Genomic DNA, 19039 nt, shown 5'->3' with positions numbered 1-19039 from the left:
TTTTTATGATGCAAACTAAGGACTAAGGACTGAGTGGCAAATAAAGACCTAAAGCCTAGTCGGTCGTCTACATCCTTACACTAAGTGAACTAAGGACAAACAGGTAACTCAAGAATCGAACGAAACGAACCGAAAGAATGAAGCAGTTTCTACATTAAAAAGCACACAACACAGCTTTGCAGCTCGATTTTGACTTCCGAGCTGCCCGAAGGACGAAGACACCGGACACCGAGGGCATCCTCACCGCCACGGATGCATAATTACCTGATGCTATTGCTTCGATTGAGACGGGGACTGTTGGCAGTGGCGCCACCGGTGGTGTGGTGGTGGTGGTGATGGGGTTGCTGGGTCTCGCCACGTGCGTGGTGCAGCAGCTTGTGGGGCCGGGTCGCCGGTCCCGGCGATCCGGTCACGGCGGCCACGGCGGCCCCCGGTGCCGTGCCCAGCGCAATGGCGTCCAGCGTGTCGCCCTCCGACAGGCGGCTGCTGGCCGTGTTCGAGTGCTTCAGCCACATGGCGTAGGAGCCGTAGTCGGGCTTCACCTCCGCGTACGTTTGCGTATCGGAAAGGCTACCGTCGGTGAGCTTGGCGGAGGCGCGATTCGACATTCTGGTGGAGGCCGACCGGACGTTAGGTGGTGTGTTAGCGATGAAGGGAAGGGGAAGAACCCGGACCCGCGGAATGGCGATTTTCGTTGATTAATCAGGGCGGGGAAAGAGAGAAAATGAGCAGAAACCGGTGTGGTGTTAGCGATGTTGATGCGGAGGGCCGTTAGTGCGGAAGAGGTAAGACGCGGACACAAACCTATGTTGGAAGACATGCATATCTAGGCCCGGCTTGGGCAAACTGTGCGTTCCGGAACCAAACCTTTCTTTCACCGACTGGCTGAGCTGCGCCGCTCCGGGGCCGGTGAGCGAGAAGCTCCGGTACTGCGGGTGCTGCTGCTGCTGCTGCTGGACTTCTAAAACGAGAAGCGAAAGAAAATTCACTGTAAGACCGGAACCTGAACCTCTGAAGTCGACTGTTGTTGACGCAACTTACTAGCTTGAAAATCGGCCGTCGTTGTCTGGGTGCCACCGGAAACTTTCAGCTTTCCGGACCGCGGCACGGCCGACACGTGCGCCGTGCGACCGCCGGCGAGCAGGTTCTGTCCTTGCTGCTGCTGCTGCTGCTGGGTCAGGTCCATCACTCCTGGCATGCTGGAGCCGTTGGTGCGCTTTATGTAGCCAAAGCTCTGCGGGACACCGGCGGCTTTCGTGCGGCGGTCCGACGACGTACCCTTGGAGGATGGCGTACTGCGGCGCGACTGGCTCGGGCTCGAGCCGCTCTTATCCTTGCGCGTACCGGTCGGGGACGGCGGCTGCGAGCTGTGCTGGCTGCCCCCGTTGCCGTGGTGTGACGGCTCCGGAAGCTTGCCCCAGTATTCGCGCCCGTTCGGCCCGATCGTGCTTCCGGCGCTGTGACGGGCGCTGCTCTTGCCACCGTTGACGTGCGAGTGCTCCATTGCAGGTGGGTTCGTTCCCACACTGTCCAGATGATCGCCCCGGCTGCTACGACATCTGGCCGCCAGAGAGAGAGCGAGAGAGAGAGAGTAAAAAATCCCATCCGTTAGTGACGATATAAACGATATCTGCAGAAAGCGAATTATGCCTGTGAAATAATTAAACAGCCCAGCCCTGAATAACGGCCGAACGGCACCACGACGAGAATCGGTGTCTTCGGGCCTCAGAGGGCCTCGTGGTGCACGGAGAGGCGTTTCTGTTTCACGTGTCCAACAACAGGAGTGACTATTTATCGCTCCGGCCCGTCGTTGCACTTTCGTCGCATACACGGACGATCCGGATCCGAACCATTAATTTAGGGGGTCCGTTTTGATAAACGACACACGTCCTGGTGACGGGTCCTTTAGGGGTTCCACGGACAGCAAACGTCCGGAGTGTGTGGCAAATTTATGTCACCCATTTCGCAAATGCAGAACCGGGGACCGGGGACCGGGGATCGCCCGGGAAGAAGCGGTTTCAGACAGACACATTAGATTCTAAGTGCAGGACATCCCAGAGCTCGTCCTGAGTCCTGGTTTTGTCCGATAAAGCCGAAATTTAATTTACCCACCGGCAGGGCAGTGTGTGTGTGTTGAGATTTGCTCTTCGATAGAGTTTCATTTTCCCACGGCAACTGCCAAAAAAACAACAACAGCACTTGAGTGGGATCTTGTGAAACTCCAACGCGCCTAAAAGTAGGCAGTCGGTTGAACACGGCTAACGGTACTCGAAACTGCTCGACGGAACAGCGCCGTTACGGGTTCAAATTTCCGTCGCAAGAACGGAAAAACGGAAAGCCATCTTTTCTCAGCGTGTTAAGTACGCGCTGAGAAAAAGTGGAAAATGCCGCGTGGAATGGATAAACGAACGCCGGTAAAGCAGGTACTTTACACAAAACAGCCTTCGGTGTCCTCGAGAGCGGAAGCAAGGAGACGACATGATTTAAATGTTACAGCTGTACGATAATTAAGGAAAACATCGGCGCGTGATTCCTCCCTACGGACGAGTTGTTTTCTTAGAAGCACCGGTTTAAGGTACGCTTTTGTTTGAATGAAAATAAACTAACATTGGGTTGAGGGTTGAATATTTAAATGTCTGCGCCGTGCTTTACAACCCGTACTCCGCTGCCAGTTGATGTAAGAACTTCAGTCAGAAGGTCCGTGGATGGCAAACGAATTCAGTGTTGGATCCGGTGGCATGCTAAGCAGGATCATTTACATTATGCGGCCATCAGCAGGTTGGCACCAAATAAGTCGTTTGCAAATTAGCAGAATAAATAAAGCGTTCTGATTTGCATTGAATCATGTATTTATAACCCGTTGGGCAGACGAACCCAACTAATACTTCAGCTAAGTTCAACTACTACTATTAAGACTTAATTAAGAAGACGTTGCATGATTTCAACCAATCCTTTAGTGATTTGAAGGACTAAAGCAAAACCTAGAACGAAATATCAGTTCGGTAAATAAATCGTGTGTCCAGTCCAGTAAATTATTGCTCAAAGTTTGGGGACCTATTTCGAGCAACCTATTTCCAACCCGAACACTGCATTGACAATTTCACTCAGCTTTCAAGGACAAACATCAATCCATCTCCAAGAAGCGGCTCCCATTTCTTGCCCCAGGTCAGGGCGGGGGCGCAAAACTCGGTCAAACTCACACGACCGCGAGTAGGAACCACGGCGAGCCTTATTTATGTCTAGCTGCATTCGAGCACGTGAGCGAAAGTTGTCCATTTCCGAACCGAACCCCGCGGGGGATTTATTATTGCGGATAACGCTTCGGTCCAGTCGGTCCCTGTCTGGAAGTGGAACGCCGTGCCGCTACCGTTTCGGATAAATATTGACAGCGTTGACGATAGTTTTGCATTTGCGCTCGGGCCGACCGACTATTAATTAGTCAGTCAGCGTGACAAGCGGCTTGCACGGACGCTACCGCCGCCGACGGAGCCTTAATTGAAATTAATGGAGACGCATGGTTCGCGTCGTCGTGTTCTTCTTTTTTCCTTTTGTCCTTGTCTTATCATCGTCTTGGGAGACTCCCAGCCTCGTTTTTTAGCGGCACGCTCCGCACGAACGTCGGGGCCGGAGAATTGACGGTCCCGCATGAAATTGGTTCCAATTAGGTTGGAAATAATTTAGATTGCACGCTCCAGCATCCCGGAGCGGAATCGAAGGCGCTTCACACTGGGCGATGCACAAATCGGACGATAAAGTACGCAAGAGACGCCCGCTTGTCCTTCGGCTATCACCGAAACTGGCTGAAGTAGGTTGGTACGTGCCGTTGGTAGCCCCGAGCACCGGACGGTGTCTTTGGGAAGTTTCGCTCGTTCTCTAGAACTTTTCGCCACGTCCAAATGTAATGCTTCCTTGGTGCCGATGGTTTGCGTCCCGCCCAGTTGGCCGCCCAGACGGGAGCTAATCGGTGCCACAGGAAACTCTGTTTACCCAATTTATTTCGCCACATCACGTCACACGTCGAGGGACCGTGTAGCCACACAAATCTGAAACCACTTGTCCCAGGACGTGGCTTTAATGTTGATTTCGCAAAGATTTGATTCTTTTCCATTTCTTTTTCCATTACAGCACCACACAGCAAAGAACGTCCTTAAAGCCCTCGGTTTTAAATGCGTTCGAATGGGCCACCGTTAATCAAGCGTTCAATATCCGTAATTGGATTGTGATTCGGGTGTTAACGGTTGATCGCAAGTGGTTAGTTTTAGGTACCCTTTTTTGCGTCCCATTTTTGTCACTCCATCCGCGACATGATCCCATTTGCTATCGACCGGACCCCTGGACATGTTTGTTTTGTCTCAAACGCCGTTCTCCGGACCGGCTAACCCAATTGAGTGCGCGAACCGACAACAGTGCTGATAATCCACGGTCCCGCGCCACCCCAAAACTCACAATCGACATGTGCCGCGTGCTGTCGTCGCCCGAACTGCTATTAAATCCGAAAGCCAGATCGTTACAGGTCCCTGCTTCCTGTCGGATTGTTTTGGGTTGCCACTCGGGGCCTAATGGAGACTGTTCGCCAGATTCCTGCGGGTGGCTACTAGACACACACACACAGCTGGCTGAAACTGAAGTGTTTCTCCCGCATGCCGCGCGGCCCATTCCCGGTAATGGATCGGAAACGATGTTTCGCGTTTTGTGGCGATGTTTCGTTGCGATTTTAACGAACCTCTCTTTTAGCTCGAGCAGCTCGAAACGAAGCGACCGAAAATGGCTTCGAATGGTGCCGGGCCGAATGTGTGGATGTAAAATAATAAATGCACTCTGCTGGGGACGAGCAGTGAGCTGGAATCGATTTTATAACCTAAATGGAATTTCGATCCGGGGCCTTCGAGAGTGTCTTTGGAGGGAATTAAATCGATATGTTTTTCCCGGCCGGTTTTATCGCTCCGCTTTTATCCCGCGTTCCCGGTTGGATCGAGCTACTCGATATCACATCGTTCGCAGGGCGCGCTTGAAATGCAAATCAAATGCAAACACGAGACTGGACAAAAACCCGGCGTATCCTTTCGCCATCAGCTGACACCGAATCCTTCACCGGAGTGCACCGGAATGGAATGTCAAGCGGAAGCAGAGTACCCTTGACAGATGGGAGGCAAATCGCTCACACAAAGACATGTCAACCACCGTTGGCGATGCACCGCCAGGCCGCGCCGGTAGCCGCCGGCCGTACAGAGATGAATCCAATTAGCGTGCGACGACACCGACGTGCGACATTGGCCAGCGTCATAAATCATACCGAGCACCCGGGCAGCGCAGGATAATAACATCACCGCAAACAGCCGGCACCCGACCGGCGGTGGTCAGGACACACGCCCGGACTGCGGATAATTCAATAATCCGTTCACGCGTTTCATAAATCATAAATTGCAGCCCAGCCGGCCGGCTGATGCTATGGAATTGTTGGGTCACACTTTCCAACGTGGATAAAATGCATCGAGCTTAATCGGAACACAGCCCCGATTGGCCTACTTAATTCTGGTGGCCACACCATCGAAGTTTATCAATTTTCCCTGCGTAATCGAAAGATATTTACTCGGAAACGCATAACGCCACCGGCTTAACAACGGGTAGGGAATTAAGTTGGGTGTCCTGCTCCGGTCAACAAATTGGTCAACGAATGACTACATCTGTTCGAGGCTTAAATCGGGCCCACCAGGGATCTGCAGGATATCGCCGGTGCCGGAACCGAAATTATTGGCTGGGAAAGTGTTTGAACCCTTCACGTGTTAAAAATAGGCCACCGGATTGACCAGAGTGTGCAGAACAGGAGCAAATTGGGGATCGGTATTCTCGGTGGACCGCAGAAAGGTTATCGACCCAAACGCCGGGCCGTCCGTTGGGTAGAGCGAACATAAATCAATATGCTTGCTGTGTCCCGGGAATTGGGCTGGCCAGTAATCGACTGATTACGAGCTCGAGTAATTTCGTAGTTTTATAAATGTACGGAATAAATTGACACAGAATCGGGGCTACGACGGGAGTGTGACAAATGTAAGAATAGAGTATCCTTGGAGAAGTGAGTTTTCCCGTCCGAAGATGAAAGCAAACTCGATGAAAATCCTTTCAGTTCGTTCAAAGCGAACAGCGAGTGAAGCGAGCGCACCGAGCAAACGTCGAACTCTTTTATGTGCCCCAATACTTTATGCTTTTATGCTCTCAGCCCGTCTCACCACTTTGCTGCTTTCACCGATTCACCGAAGAACGTCTTTTGTACACGGTTCCTAGAAATGGAGCCTTCGGCTCGAGAACTCTCGAACGGCGAGCTCCGTGCGTCCCAAAAAGCGCTCGCCTTTCGCTCAACACACTTCTTTGCCGGCAGAACGGTTAAAGAATGTGCTTTAAACCTGATTTGATGACCGTTCGGTGTTGGCATATCCTTCGCCGGCGGCCGCGTCCTCGATTTGCCACGAATTTATTCCCACAACGGCTGTTCTCTCGCTCTCTCTCGCTCTCTCTCAGTGCGCGATGTTTTTATTGTTCGACAATTTAAATAAATTTACTTCCACCGACGGCGGTTTATATTTTCCGCGCGCCGGCTTCATGAGCACCTGACTTTTCCGGCCCTCGCCCGGGGGGGGGCGGTATAAAATATACACCATCTTATTTGCATAGCCGTAATTTACCGTGCGCCTCTCAGTGCGCTATGTGGCGCTGAAAGTTGCACCTCGGCGTGAGTTAAAGGACTCTACGTGGAACCGTTTGTGTTTCCTTGTTTTTTTTTGGTTTTCGCGAGGGAAGGACCAATTTCGTCAACATGTTTGAGGCCGGTAGGACTCGTGGAAGGGTGGTGCGGTGCAGTAACAGAGGCATGCAATTAAGCCACGGGGGCCACAGCTTACGCTACCTTACGAATTTGTTCTTTCGCCGCAAGGGCCTTGTTACGTGTGGGAAAAGAATTACGTGGAGCGAGTCAATCCAAGTCCTCGCCACCGGTCCTCGGGGAAATTGTGAAGAGGTTAGATTTATAATCTCGTTTGTGGGACCAAAAGTTCGTAATCCAACCACTCCGGGGGAAGCTGAGAACTCGAACACCTGTGCCAGCAATCGTCGGCCCGAAGAGATTGTAGCCTGTGGCTCCGAAAGTACTGCTGTTTCGTCTTAATTCGACTCAGCTCATCGTTTGCTTGGTGACGGCATTCCGTAGAACCTTGGCTCAGCTCGGTGATGATCACTTAGCCTTTAGATATATACAACAACCTTGGATTCGGACTTATTGACCCATGTGTGCTGTAACCCTTCGCACAACAACAGCAGACACCAGACTAGAGAGATGCTGTTTTCCCGGAAGCTCTCTCTGGGATCGATAGGCACCGAAAGAGAACCGACTTTCTACACGTCGTTCGATTTCGTCTGTTCCGTGGCGGGCCAGCCGCACTGACAGAAAGTTGGCAGGAACAAACACCCGTACATACACACACACACGAACGTCGGTCGCAAGGAGCCACGACGGCTCACGATTATCTGTCTCGGGTACGACCCCGGAAGGATATCATTGGCGAAGCGGGTTCCCAAAGTGATCCATAAAAGTACGACCGAAAGGCAACAAAACAAAGCTATAATTCAATTCGGGGGTACGCGGGGTCTGACGTAAGATTGTTGGCTTTCTGGTGGGGTGGGCCCCCCCCCCCCCTATCCGCCTTACTCATTGAACGGGGATCGCTGGTGGCCGCTGCCGCTACTGTGCGCCGCTTCCGGTGTTAGGATTATTATCCGTGTCTCGGGTTTGTTTTTACTGTCTGTCTGTCGTGTCTTTCCGATTTCCGTAGCGCCCTTTTCTGAGGGCCGGTGATGCGGATGGAGCTATCGCCCTTTAAGTAGCAAAGCGAAGTCCGTTCCGTGGGAGAGAGCAGCACTCTCCTAAGGCAAGGGCGATGTTCACTTTGGTTTCGATTCCGGCGGTCGTTGGGCAACCCGAAATTTGATTTCTGGTTGTTCCCTAAAGCACAAGGGCGGTGGCCTGGGTTTCGGCGAGCACGGGTTTAAAGCACGCGGCACACAACGGACCAATCAAGGACCCCTTCTCAATCGCGTTGCACTTTTTGGCCGCTTCAGCGAACCCCTTTCGACGGGGCACTGTATGCACTTTTCACGTCTGCATTCTGCACCCCTTGGGATCGGGACTGCTCGGGAAATTCACTGGCTAGAGAAGGCTGACGTGGCGTGCTGCTGGATTGGGGCCAAACGTGTGCCAACGAACTATCCGTTTCGGTTCAATTATTTCGCACTGCACGACGCCGGCGTTCGCTGGCAATCGGGCCGGAAACACACACACTGGCACACACACACCGGGGCACACGCTGGTCAACCGACAACCGGCAGGTGGTTGTTGGCAGGCGGCCAACGGTCTACATTTCTACGAGGGCCGGGCCGGTCGATGCCGGGATCCGGATCCGGCTGTGGGTTGCTTGCGGAACGAGCGACTAACTCACACTGCACTATACCGCCCCGAATGTCCTGTCGGTCTGCGGAGTACGTGGAAAACGCACCCCAAAATAGAGACCGAGAGAGCGAATGCGTGAGTGTCGGTCTCTCTCTCGAGAGAGCAGTGAGAGTGCTCTCTCGATTTGTTTCGATTTGGGTGTGTATTTCCGAACAGATGATGCCGGCTGGAAGGGCTTATAATGTGCTGAGTGTTTCCTTTTCTGTGGAGGGACTTCGGCCCGAGATATCACATTCACCGCTCGGGCGCTCTGTCTCCCCCTTTGATATTCCAGATCCGGTGCCGGTGCCATTATGAGTCATCGCCGTGCCGGCCAAACGGAGCCAGAGGGCGGCGACAACACCGGCGACCGAAGCACTAGAGGGACAAGTTTTCGCTCACTTTTCGAGCAAATAGCGGCAATAAAACTCATCCCCCCCAAGGAAGGACAACACGGAAGCAGGAACCGCGAGGAGCACGTCCAAACTTTTGAAGCTTTGATCGTAAAAAATGGAAACGAACCACTCCAACTCCCGATAAGGATTGTACGTGTTTGTGTGTCGGCTCCTGAACAGAAGTAAACATTGACAAAGAACTCGCTCTCTCACGCTCTCCGTCTCTCAGACACAGTGACACGGTTGTGACCGGAGTGTTGAAAGCCGGAAATGCACAAGACACTCGTTTGTCGCTGAGTTTGGGTGCCACTGTCTGCGAACGGGGTGCACCCTTGACCAACAAGCGGCCGAGGCAGCACTTTAGGCCGGACCGAACCTGACCGACCGATGCTTTAATTAATTGAATTTGATTTGATTGCTGTTGGTAATAGTCAAACACCGCGACCGTTCCGTATCTTGAAGTCCTTTATTATCGATCACGAAAGAAGCGATCCGAAAGAAGCGACTCAAAATTAGTCCGCCGTTCGCGGCGTTTCGCTTATCACTCCTCGTTCTTTCGTAATGCCAAGAGTGTCCCAGAGAGTGTCGACCGATGATCCTACCTCTCTCACTCGTGAGTCGATCGGTGATCATCTCTCTTGGCTCGTACGCGGGTCTGCAGCTTGTTTGCAGCCTGGCATGCAGCCTGGCATGCAAGTGGCGGCTAACTGGCTCTACCAATAGCCGCGGCTCTTGGTAACAATTGCCTTTTGGTTTTGGATGGCTTTCCAGAGCCGTCGGCCGGTGGCTTCCTGACGGGGTCGTGCTCAATCTTGTAGAAGAGTCGCGGTTAAGGAAGAAAAGTCGCGGTCGGTGTGGACAGCAAAATCCGTGATGAGAAGTCGTGTGTCTTCAAGAGACCCGAACTCAAATTGGAAAGCATGTCCACGCATAATCAATGTGTATAAAAATGAGGCAGAGCTTGGTGTTGTCTGGGAAAATGAGAAATTTTACGGAAGGTGAGTCACTAGCCCGAAATCTGGTTGAATTCATGGGTATCCTTTCGATTCCATAACTCCATATAAAATGCGAAAAAGCACCATCAACTAACGCATTACTAGCCGCTGTCCGCCGCTCATATCGTAAGACTTAGGATGTTCACTTCGTTTTAGGTGTCCAATAACTAACGATTTACTGAGTGAGCATCCCCGGTCCGTGAAACACTCCGGCCGACACCCGGTATCAGTGCCCGAAAATAGCTGGAGAACATGCAATATCTCACTCAACCCCTGGGAGAAAGGTTAAGACCGGAATAGGATTTACCCCCAACAAGGTTAAGGATATGGTCAGGCGGAAGAAGCCGAAGACAAGCAAAAATCCACCACGAGCCGCTCTATTCTGCGGAAAAGATGCTTGCGGGAAGCGATATCGGACATCAAACGGACATTGCCTCCGTTTGCGTGTGGCTTGTGTGTTGATAAAATATTTACACACACACACACACTCGACAGACGCTAGAACGGCACGTTTTGTGGACTACGATGTTGTATTCCGCCAGAAACCAGATGTTTCAATTTCCCAACCTCAGCCGCAAGAACAGCAGCACCGGTGATAGTCGGGTTTCCGTGGAGGGTGAACGATAAAACCACAACATCCTATCGGCAACTGGGCGGCCAACACTTCAATGTTGTTGGCTTCGAGACGCTGCATTAGGGAAGGTGTTAGGACACTCGGAAGTTCTCGTGGCCAAGCAGCGGCATGTACGATGTGCAACAATATTACACCACCTAAAAGGAGGTGTAATTAAATTTGCTTGTCTCCAGGCGTGTCCTCGTTCCCGGCCAAGCGAAGCACATCGGCATCGGCACAACAAAAGGACACACACGTTCCTGGTGCCTGGCCAGCCAGCGGGTTTGATGCGGTTCGATTGCTATCTGCTCGAAATAATGAATTTCAACTCACTCCTTCCGCACGCGGAAATCGCCGTCGCCGAAATCCTCTCCTTCGCAGGATCCGGCCACACAATGTGTTCTCTGTTCAACAACCAATCGTCGGTGTCGTTCACAGCAGCAAATGAAAAGCATAATTATGAGCTACGAGATGCAAACGGCCAGAACCCACCCGGGTTCGGGTGTTGGGAATTAAATAAAACATAAAAGGGTATTGTTCCTTCCTATCCTTCCCAGTGGTGCGTGTGTTTTTGGGTGTAGCGGTCGGTAGTAAACCCACCCCCCCTTCAACAAACGGTGGAATGTCACCCTCCGAGATCACTCGGAGCCGTTTCAAAAATGGCGCACGCATCCGCACCGATCAATAAGCGCACGCACCGAGCGTGCTCTGATGGTGGCGGCTGGATAAGGACCACTTTGGTTGTGGTGTAAGTAAATTAATTGTTGCAAGGCGACTCCGAAGGCTCCGAAGACGGCGAAGCGAGCCGAACTATTGGGGCAAAGGACCGACCGTTGGCATCGTCGTTTAATTGCCACCTAAGAACACTTGCTACACTACTGGCGATGGCGGCGAAGGCTTCCGAGGGAAAGTGGAACCACACAACAAACCCAACTCATGTAACGTCCATAAAATCCGTCCGTTCCGTAGCGGAGCCGGATCCACCCCAAAACCACTTGTCAAAACCGCAGATCGCATTACCGCAGCGAAAGGTTCAATTATTTTGGGATTTGCCCGTTGCCTGAGCGTATCACGAGGATATACACGAGAGGTGGCCAACCCACACACACACACAGAAGTACTGCACGATTAGTTTCGCCTTTTGTAGGAGCTGGGACCGATACGTGCACTATCGCTCGCCGAAGGATTCACCACGCGACCTCCAAGGCGATACTTTCAGCACTCACAACTCACACACACAGAGCAAACGTACGAATGTCCAGACCGGGGGGGATAACGGAACACTAATCCGACAACGTTATGCGCGGACATGCGGTCTCCGCACCCTCCGTTACTTACCGCTCTTCGATGGTCGTCGGGAGCTGGGTACGCGCCCGCAGCGCACTGATGTACGAGGCCGCGTGCTGGCGACCGCCGCTGGTCAGGATCCCACCGCCACCACCCCCCTCCGACAGGTAGCCGTTGTCGATATTGTCCGAGTAGCGGGCCGGGATCTTGCGAAGCGCGTCACCGTCACTGCAGTAACCGCCACCCTGGCCACCGAAATCTTCACACCCGTAGTCGGCCGCCGTCCCCAGGAACTGGTGGTGGTGGTGCGGCTGGTGCGGGTGATGTCCGCGGGTACCGCGCGTGGGCAGTGTGACGTGGCTGTTGTAGCCACGCAGCAGTGGCCGCATCGGGAGCACCGTGATCTGCTTTTCGTCCTGCTCGTAGATCGTCGTCCCGTTGGGCGCGCCGGTTCCAGGTCCTGGAGGCATCGGCGGGGCCGCCGTCGAAGACACCATCCCGCCGCCGCTGGCAGTGTTGAGGATCTTGGCCGGGACGGTGTGGAACTTGCTGAGGTTGAGGTTGTTATTGTTGTTGTTGGTGCTGGTCGTGTGGTTGTTGTTGTTGATATGGTTGTTGCCGTTGCCGCCGTGGAAGCCTCCGCCGCCGCCGCCGTTCAGGTTGCTGTTCAGGTTGACGTCCGGTTGGCCTCCGCCATAGAGAGGCAGGTTGGGTCCTCCACTGGCCGGACCGAGAGGCTTCTGGGGCGAGTGGATCAGCTGCTCCGAGCCGGAGTCCGAGCTGGGCCGGTACGCGACCACGCTCGACGTGTCGCTCGAGTTCGAGTGTTGGCCCATCGATGCGCCCTGCGTCGAGTTCGAGTGCATACTGTCGGACATGCTGCCGTTGCCGCCACCGTTGGGGTTGTTGTTGTTGCCCGTCTTGCCCGACTCCGCCAGCTTCGCCACGGCCACCACGACGGCTTCTTCCTTTGCCGCCGCGCACGGGCTCAGCAGGTGCGACGGCTTGCTGGTTCCCTTGATCGCGGCCATCGGCTTCGGAATGCCGGTGTTAACTGCTGACTGCAGCTGCTGCTGAGGCTGCTGCTGAGGCTGCTGCTGCTGCTGCGGCTGCAGCATGGTTTTGGGCGACTGCAAGTGCGACGGCGACATCATCATCGGCGAACCCAGTTGCTGGTGCTGCAGCAGCAAACTCGTTTTACTTTCGGATTTGGTGTCCACTTTTCTGCCACTGCCCACGGTGGCTAGTTTCAGCCTGGAGGACGCGTCTTGCGCCTTCGACGACGCCACGACGCAGCCCCCCGACGGTGCTGCCGCCGAAGCCGCAGCCGCAGCCGCCGCCGCCGCCATCGAGGTCGTCGTCACGGTTGTCGCCATCGGAATTTTCTGCGCCTTCTGGGGCGCGAGCGGAACGTGGGGCTGGGCCGTCGCCGACTCCTGGTGGTGACCGGGCGGTTGCTCCTTAACCCCACGCAGCTTCTCGGCCTTCGCAGCCGCCTTCGCCGATTCCTTCGCGCTCGATTTGGACGACGAAACGAGCTTCGACGAGGACTTCCCGGTTGACGCCGTCATGGCCGCGGACTTTGGGTCTGCGGGCTTCTTCGGACAGGCGGTCTCCTTCCCCAGCTTGCCGGCCGGTGTCGGCGTCATCGTCTGCTGGTGGCCATTGTCCAGGCTGAGGCTCGAGTCACTCCGTTCGCTCCGGGCCGACGAAAACCCACTGCTCGAGCTGGTCCGCTTCGAGATCTGGGACTTTTGGGCGGCTCGGTCCTGCTTCTCCTTGCTGTTGAACAGCTTGAACTTGTCCAGCATCGAGTGCTTCTGCTGCTGTTGCTGCTGGTGGCCCGGGTTCGTCGGAATGTTCGTCACGTTCCCGTTCGGGATCAGGGTGATGTTGTTGTTGTTGTTATTATTATGGTGATTGTTATGCTGCATCGTCGACGCCGCCGACGCCGAGTACGGGCTCGCCGGGATCTTGCAGTTTGCCGCCTGGGGCAGTCGCAGACTACCGGCCGGAGAGAGAGGGAGAGAGAGAGAGAGCAGAAATTAATATAAAACCCAGGCAAAAGTGCAAAGATCGTAAAAAATTCCAATCTACACACGAAACGGCCCCGACCGGCGCTTGCCTCCTGACTGGGGATTAAATTTGTAAACAAATCCACGGCCACAGCAGTCAGTCGGGAGCGGGGGACCCGGAAAATTATGCTGCCTCGCGTGGGGTGTGATGCTTGATTTATTGACAGTACTCCCGAGGGAGCAAAGTGAGGCGCCTGGGCCCAAAGGCGTGCGTGATTCTTGGCCAAAAAGATGGGAGCAAAACGAAGAAAAGAACAAATTCTTATCGAATTCCGAACCCGGGTGCCGGGTTCCCCATGGCCGCCGGGCGGGTAATTGACAGCATTTGCTACGCTCCAAACCTGCGAACATTCCGTTCCCTTGAAGATACCTAACGCGCCCTGACGTTGACTTCTGCGGAGTTTGATTTATTCCCTGGCCCAAAAAAGACGCCGACTCCCGGCAAAAAAGTGGTCTCCGGCATCGGCAGCAATCGGCTCAGTCCTGTCCCTCAAAGGTCACCGTCACCGCGGTCCCGGCCCAAGGCCCTTCTTCCCAAGTCCCGGGGGTGGAACTCTGATTTATTGCGCAAGTAAGTGTTAATTCTTGTTCATGTACGCGATGTGTCACTCCCCGCTGGGTGCTGCGTGTTTCTGGTGTGCGGCCGTTCGAAAGCGACCTCCCGATATGTGGGTCGCTATCGCTGGAAGTCACCGCGCACCGGGCGCGGAATCGATCGAAATTGAATTACGGTTACGGTTTCGTTCTTCTTTTTGGGCGTTCGCTGTCAAAGGCGATTTTTTGGGAAAAGGGTTTAATCTTTTGAAACAACTCCAACACACGGCCATTCGTGTGTGTGTGGATTAAAAGAAACGGCACGCGGTTGCAAAATGGGGACCAGTTCGTGTGGAACAAGACTTGTTCTTTCGCTTTGAACACTACGGCGGCGATGTTAAATATGACGAAATTAAAAATGTGTGTTTTGTCAAATAAAATCCTCAAATTAAAATGTAAAACTTTCGTAAACGTAATTCCACTCAACTCCATCAATTAATTAAATCTCTCTGTATTTGGGACATGGTCATGGCCAGCCCTCTCACTGCCCTGTGCCTGTCACATATCAACATGTCCTTAATCCCGCCCCATGGGCATGGGATGGGATACCGCATCCTGTTCTTTCACGGTTTTACATCGGTACTCATTATGTTTTATATGCTAAATATTTAGTTTTTATATATCGTTCACATTGGTCGAGTTTGTGGCATACTGACCATGTAATGGTCACAAAACAGAGATGCAAAAGACATAATATCATAAATTTAATTTAAAGTACAGTGAGATAAAGGATAGAGTTTAAAATAGTAGAAGAGTACTTGCTACTACATCAAACACAAGGACAAAGGACACAATTGATAGAACTGTCTTTCGGATATCGTTCGTTCATTTCATTCATGTTTGGTGCATTTTCAAAAGCATCTTCGAGAACCAAAAAAAGAGAAAGAGTAAAGAAAAAACAAAAAAACACGCAGACACACTCTGAGCAAAAATTAGTTGAAAATAGAGAAGTCAGCTAAAAAATGAAAAGGTGATTTAAAACATTAAAACACAAAACCGCTGGCCAAAAAAACGGAGTAACTCTTAAGCCATTGAAAAGCGTTTGCGGTTGAAAATTTCCCACCAGAGCCATCGAAACAATGCCGAATTCATAATTCATAGCGATCCTTACCCCCCACAAAACGATCCTTCCCAAACAACCCAGTGCCCAGTCTTTGGGCGGATTAACGCGGGGGTTAATGCACCGTCCTGCAGCCAACATAAAATGGGGGCGAAGCAACGTGGAAAATGAAACTTCTCGCTTCACGCTCTCTCTGTATCCTCCGCTGAAGCAAAGGAGCACGAGCTGGCCGGGATGTGGCACCTTCGGCCCAACCCAGGAAGCTAAGCGTTTCGCCTTTGTCCCGGTGACGGCGCCCAGGAACTTTTCTCCAGGAGCCTTCTACTTTTTGTTCCCGGCCATCATAAGTAGCCGGGCAGCGGTTAAATCGTAGTTTTTTCGGTGCAACAGTAGAGTCGCTAGCGCGGCGAGCATCCGTCACGGTTCCGTCTCGATTATTTTCACAGCTCCCCTACATCAGCATCGTTGGTTGTTGTTGAAGCAGATGGATTACTTACCTATTGTTTCCCTTCGGGATCTGGGTGATTATCGCGGTACCGTTGTGCTGGGGACTCCCCGGGCAGCTGCCACCGTCGGATGGGGTGCTGTTCGAGACGACTCCGACCATGGCACCGCCAACGCCGCAACCACCACCGAGGGTATGCTTCTGTAAGCCACCGTGCAGTCCTGTGGATGAGTGAGAGTGAGAGAAGTAGAAAGTGAATTTTTAATTCTAAATAAGCCGTTACGGGCGTCCCCAGCGGACAACGATGATGCGAGGACGACCACGGTGCCGTGGACCGCCTTTTGCAGTGGCCATCATAAAGGGCGGGTGGCATGCATTTAAAATCCACAAATAATGAGAAATGGCTCCGGGTCGGGCCCGGGTGGCCAGCACGGTTGTTAAAGCAACTCCGGATTGCTCCGTAGCAGGACGCATGTATTCGATTCTGTAACTGTATGTACGGGTCCCGCTGGGGCCACTGAAAACCTGACCACTCTCCGGACGCTCCGGTTCCGATAATTTATTATTCAGCTTTATGGTCCAACGTGAGAGCCAGTCCCGGTTCACTCCAAGGATTGCTATCCGCTTGCCAAATTATCTGAGATATGAGGTTGCGGTGCGATACCTGCAGCCGGAGGGAAACGGAAACTTTGCCGTGTGCTGCGGTGAAACTCAGACTGGCCGGATGACCTGCTAAGCTTCCGTGCGCTTGGTACGGGAACTGTCGGAGCTTATTTATAATTAATTTATAGGAGATTAAACATGTTGGCGATGTGTGTGTTCACCTTGACCAGAGCCCCCGGTTCTAATTGGACTTTGGCTGGACTTTTATTTCGGTAGCCGTATCGGACGACTCCTGAAGAGCGCTGCCGGATAACGATGAATTTTAATCGAATTTCCGTTTTAATTGTCGTTTGGGGTAGGTGAATGCAGTTTTCCGGAAGGGCTGCAGTTGTCGATGCTGATGTTTTATGCAGATTGCGATAGCGGAGGCTAAGTGTGGCTTTTATCGTCCTCGAAGGCCCTTCACACCGGTTCCCCCCTCGGGGGGGTCTGGGAATACAATGGATTCTTTTGAAGGAAATCTCCCGGGATACGGTCTGGATTTGTAAGATTTCCTTCAATCTCTGAGCAGTTCTAGAATTGTCGCTTACGAAAGAGAGTAGTTCTAGTGCTCCGCAGGACACTGAAGGCGCGTTTCGAAGAACAGCTTAATTACCATTCGGCTGGCTTTCGAGCGATAAGAGTTCTCGTCTTCCGAGCCACATTATGGACGGTTTGCTCGAAGCCGGTACCGAACGCAGCCTCCGCCACTTAATTATTCCATCAATTTCGTATGCGCCGACCCGAGACTCGAGCGCTCCTTTAATTATAGTTTTGATTTACAGCTACGGGCTTCGTCGGATGCGAAAGATTAATGCCGGAGCCTTCGGTAAATCCTCTCCGTAATGGGTTTCGTCTTTGCGGAACTTTCGAAACATTCAAACACAAAAGTGAGGTTTGTGACCAAAGTTTTATCACTCGAAAAGGGTCCCCAAGTTTCCGCGGGGGTTCCGGAGCGATGGTGCAGTGAGTGAAACTAATTAACAATCCAGCTTCTTCGGTCGGAGTCGGTTTACATCTGGGCCCGGGCAGTCCGTTCGATCTCGGTTCCATCGTCATCATCGTCAGTGTGCCTGGAGTCGAGAATGGGATTCGATAAACACCCCAGCTTACCGGTCTGTTGGTTCGGTGTCGGTGGCAGTGGCCGGACCTTATCCGGCGGACATCGTCGGGTGACCAGCACCGTCGCCGGCAGTGGGATGGCCGTGCCGCCATTTACGCCCGGCTTGGCGTACGGAACCGGAAGTTGTCTGCAAGAGAGCGGGAGAAAGAGAGAATGGAGAACGGTTTAGTGATGCGCCGACCCTCAAAAGTCAATCACCGGTGATGAAAGTCCCCGCAGTCCCCGTCCGGTGCCCCGCACCGGCGCAGCATTCCAGCGCGATTAGACAAACGTCGAATTAAAGCGATGACACGCCAACATCAATTGCTTTCGTCCGGCCGGCACTTTCGATGGAAATTATGCAAATCGTTACCGATTAGGCCCCCGGCCGCCCAGTTGATCGTCTGAAGAAGGTCATCTTCCGCTGCCCACGCCAGCCCGCCATTTGCATAATTAAATTAGATTCTCTTCTGACCGCGTTAAGTTTTGACACACGCAAGAACTCGGGGCTCGAGCCCTCGAGGAAGAAGCGAGGTGGAAATTCCAAACCAGAAGCCAACATCAAGACACGACACGAGAAGAAGGTGTGATAAATTTGACCCATTAACGGGAACTAAATAAACGCCACGAACGAAGGTGATGGCGGCCACGAAGGAACTGGAAAAAATCGCGCCAAAGATTTGCTTTTCCCGACCGACTCGCTGCTGCTGGGAACGCGAGGACTGAGTGCGCCTTAGGGCTGCATTGCTAATTCTGCCACCGAAGCCAGTTGGTCCAGTTCTCCAGCCCGACGCACCGATGCACCGACGACGACGACCAAGGGGGCCTGTTTTGCGTGCGTCGATAGAATATCCAATGAGCCTGAGTGGAACCTCCCAGGGAACGGGTTTTGTGGCCCCCGGGAGCAGGCCAGATGGATAATCTCACTTCGGCGGGCCGTGGCTTCTGGTGTTACCAACAGTCAGCCAGCTGTTGCACAGCTCAAGTCGGGTGTGTTTCGGTGGCTCATCCATGTCGATGTCAACTGTTTAACCATTCCGTGCCCATTGCGGCCGGACTGGGAGGGCGATGGACCTCCCGCAGACTTCTAGGAACACAGCTGCCCGATCGCTGACCAGCACCTCGAAAAAACCCGCGTTTTATGAGTAACCGTAATCTGTTCCCGTTCGCACTGCTGGACCGGACTAGAGCCGACCTCCCGGAACGGGGCCATATCTCCAGCTGCGAGGCTCCGGGCGAGTTCATTGACAGCGCGACCGTTCTGGGGTGTCCGCCGACACCGGGCGAACCGAATCGCTCGTCGTTCCGGTGGCAATTAGTGGGCACAGGGCGCGACCACCGAGCCGGTGCGAATA

At 53.2% G+C, this 19039-nt stretch overlaps 1 protein-coding gene across 1 annotated transcript in view; it reads right to left on the bottom strand.

Moving 5' to 3' along the window:
* Nucleotides 1-19039, bottom strand: part of LOC128274556 (protein sickie) — a 161374-nt gene that overhangs the window by 61129 nt on the left and 81206 nt on the right. The window contains exons 6-11 of the mRNA XM_053012787.1: nucleotides 17696-17832; nucleotides 15993-16161; nucleotides 11818-13770; nucleotides 1042-1559; nucleotides 805-961; nucleotides 265-609 (exon numbers count right to left, since the gene is read on the bottom strand). Of these exons, the coding sequence (XP_052868747.1) occupies nucleotides 265-609; nucleotides 805-961; nucleotides 1042-1559; nucleotides 11818-13770; nucleotides 15993-16161; nucleotides 17696-17832 (3279 nt within the window). The remainder of the gene's footprint in view (nucleotides 1-264; nucleotides 610-804; nucleotides 962-1041; nucleotides 1560-11817; nucleotides 13771-15992; nucleotides 16162-17695; nucleotides 17833-19039) is intronic.

The sequence above is a fragment of the Anopheles cruzii genome, chromosome 3 (genome assembly GCF_943734635.1).
Source record: "Anopheles cruzii chromosome 3, idAnoCruzAS_RS32_06, whole genome shotgun sequence".
In the NCBI taxonomy this organism is placed as follows: Eukaryota; Metazoa; Arthropoda; class Insecta; order Diptera; family Culicidae; genus Anopheles; species Anopheles cruzii.
Note: the sequence above shows the minus strand (reverse complement) of the source record. Positions and strands in the feature narration are given on the sequence as shown.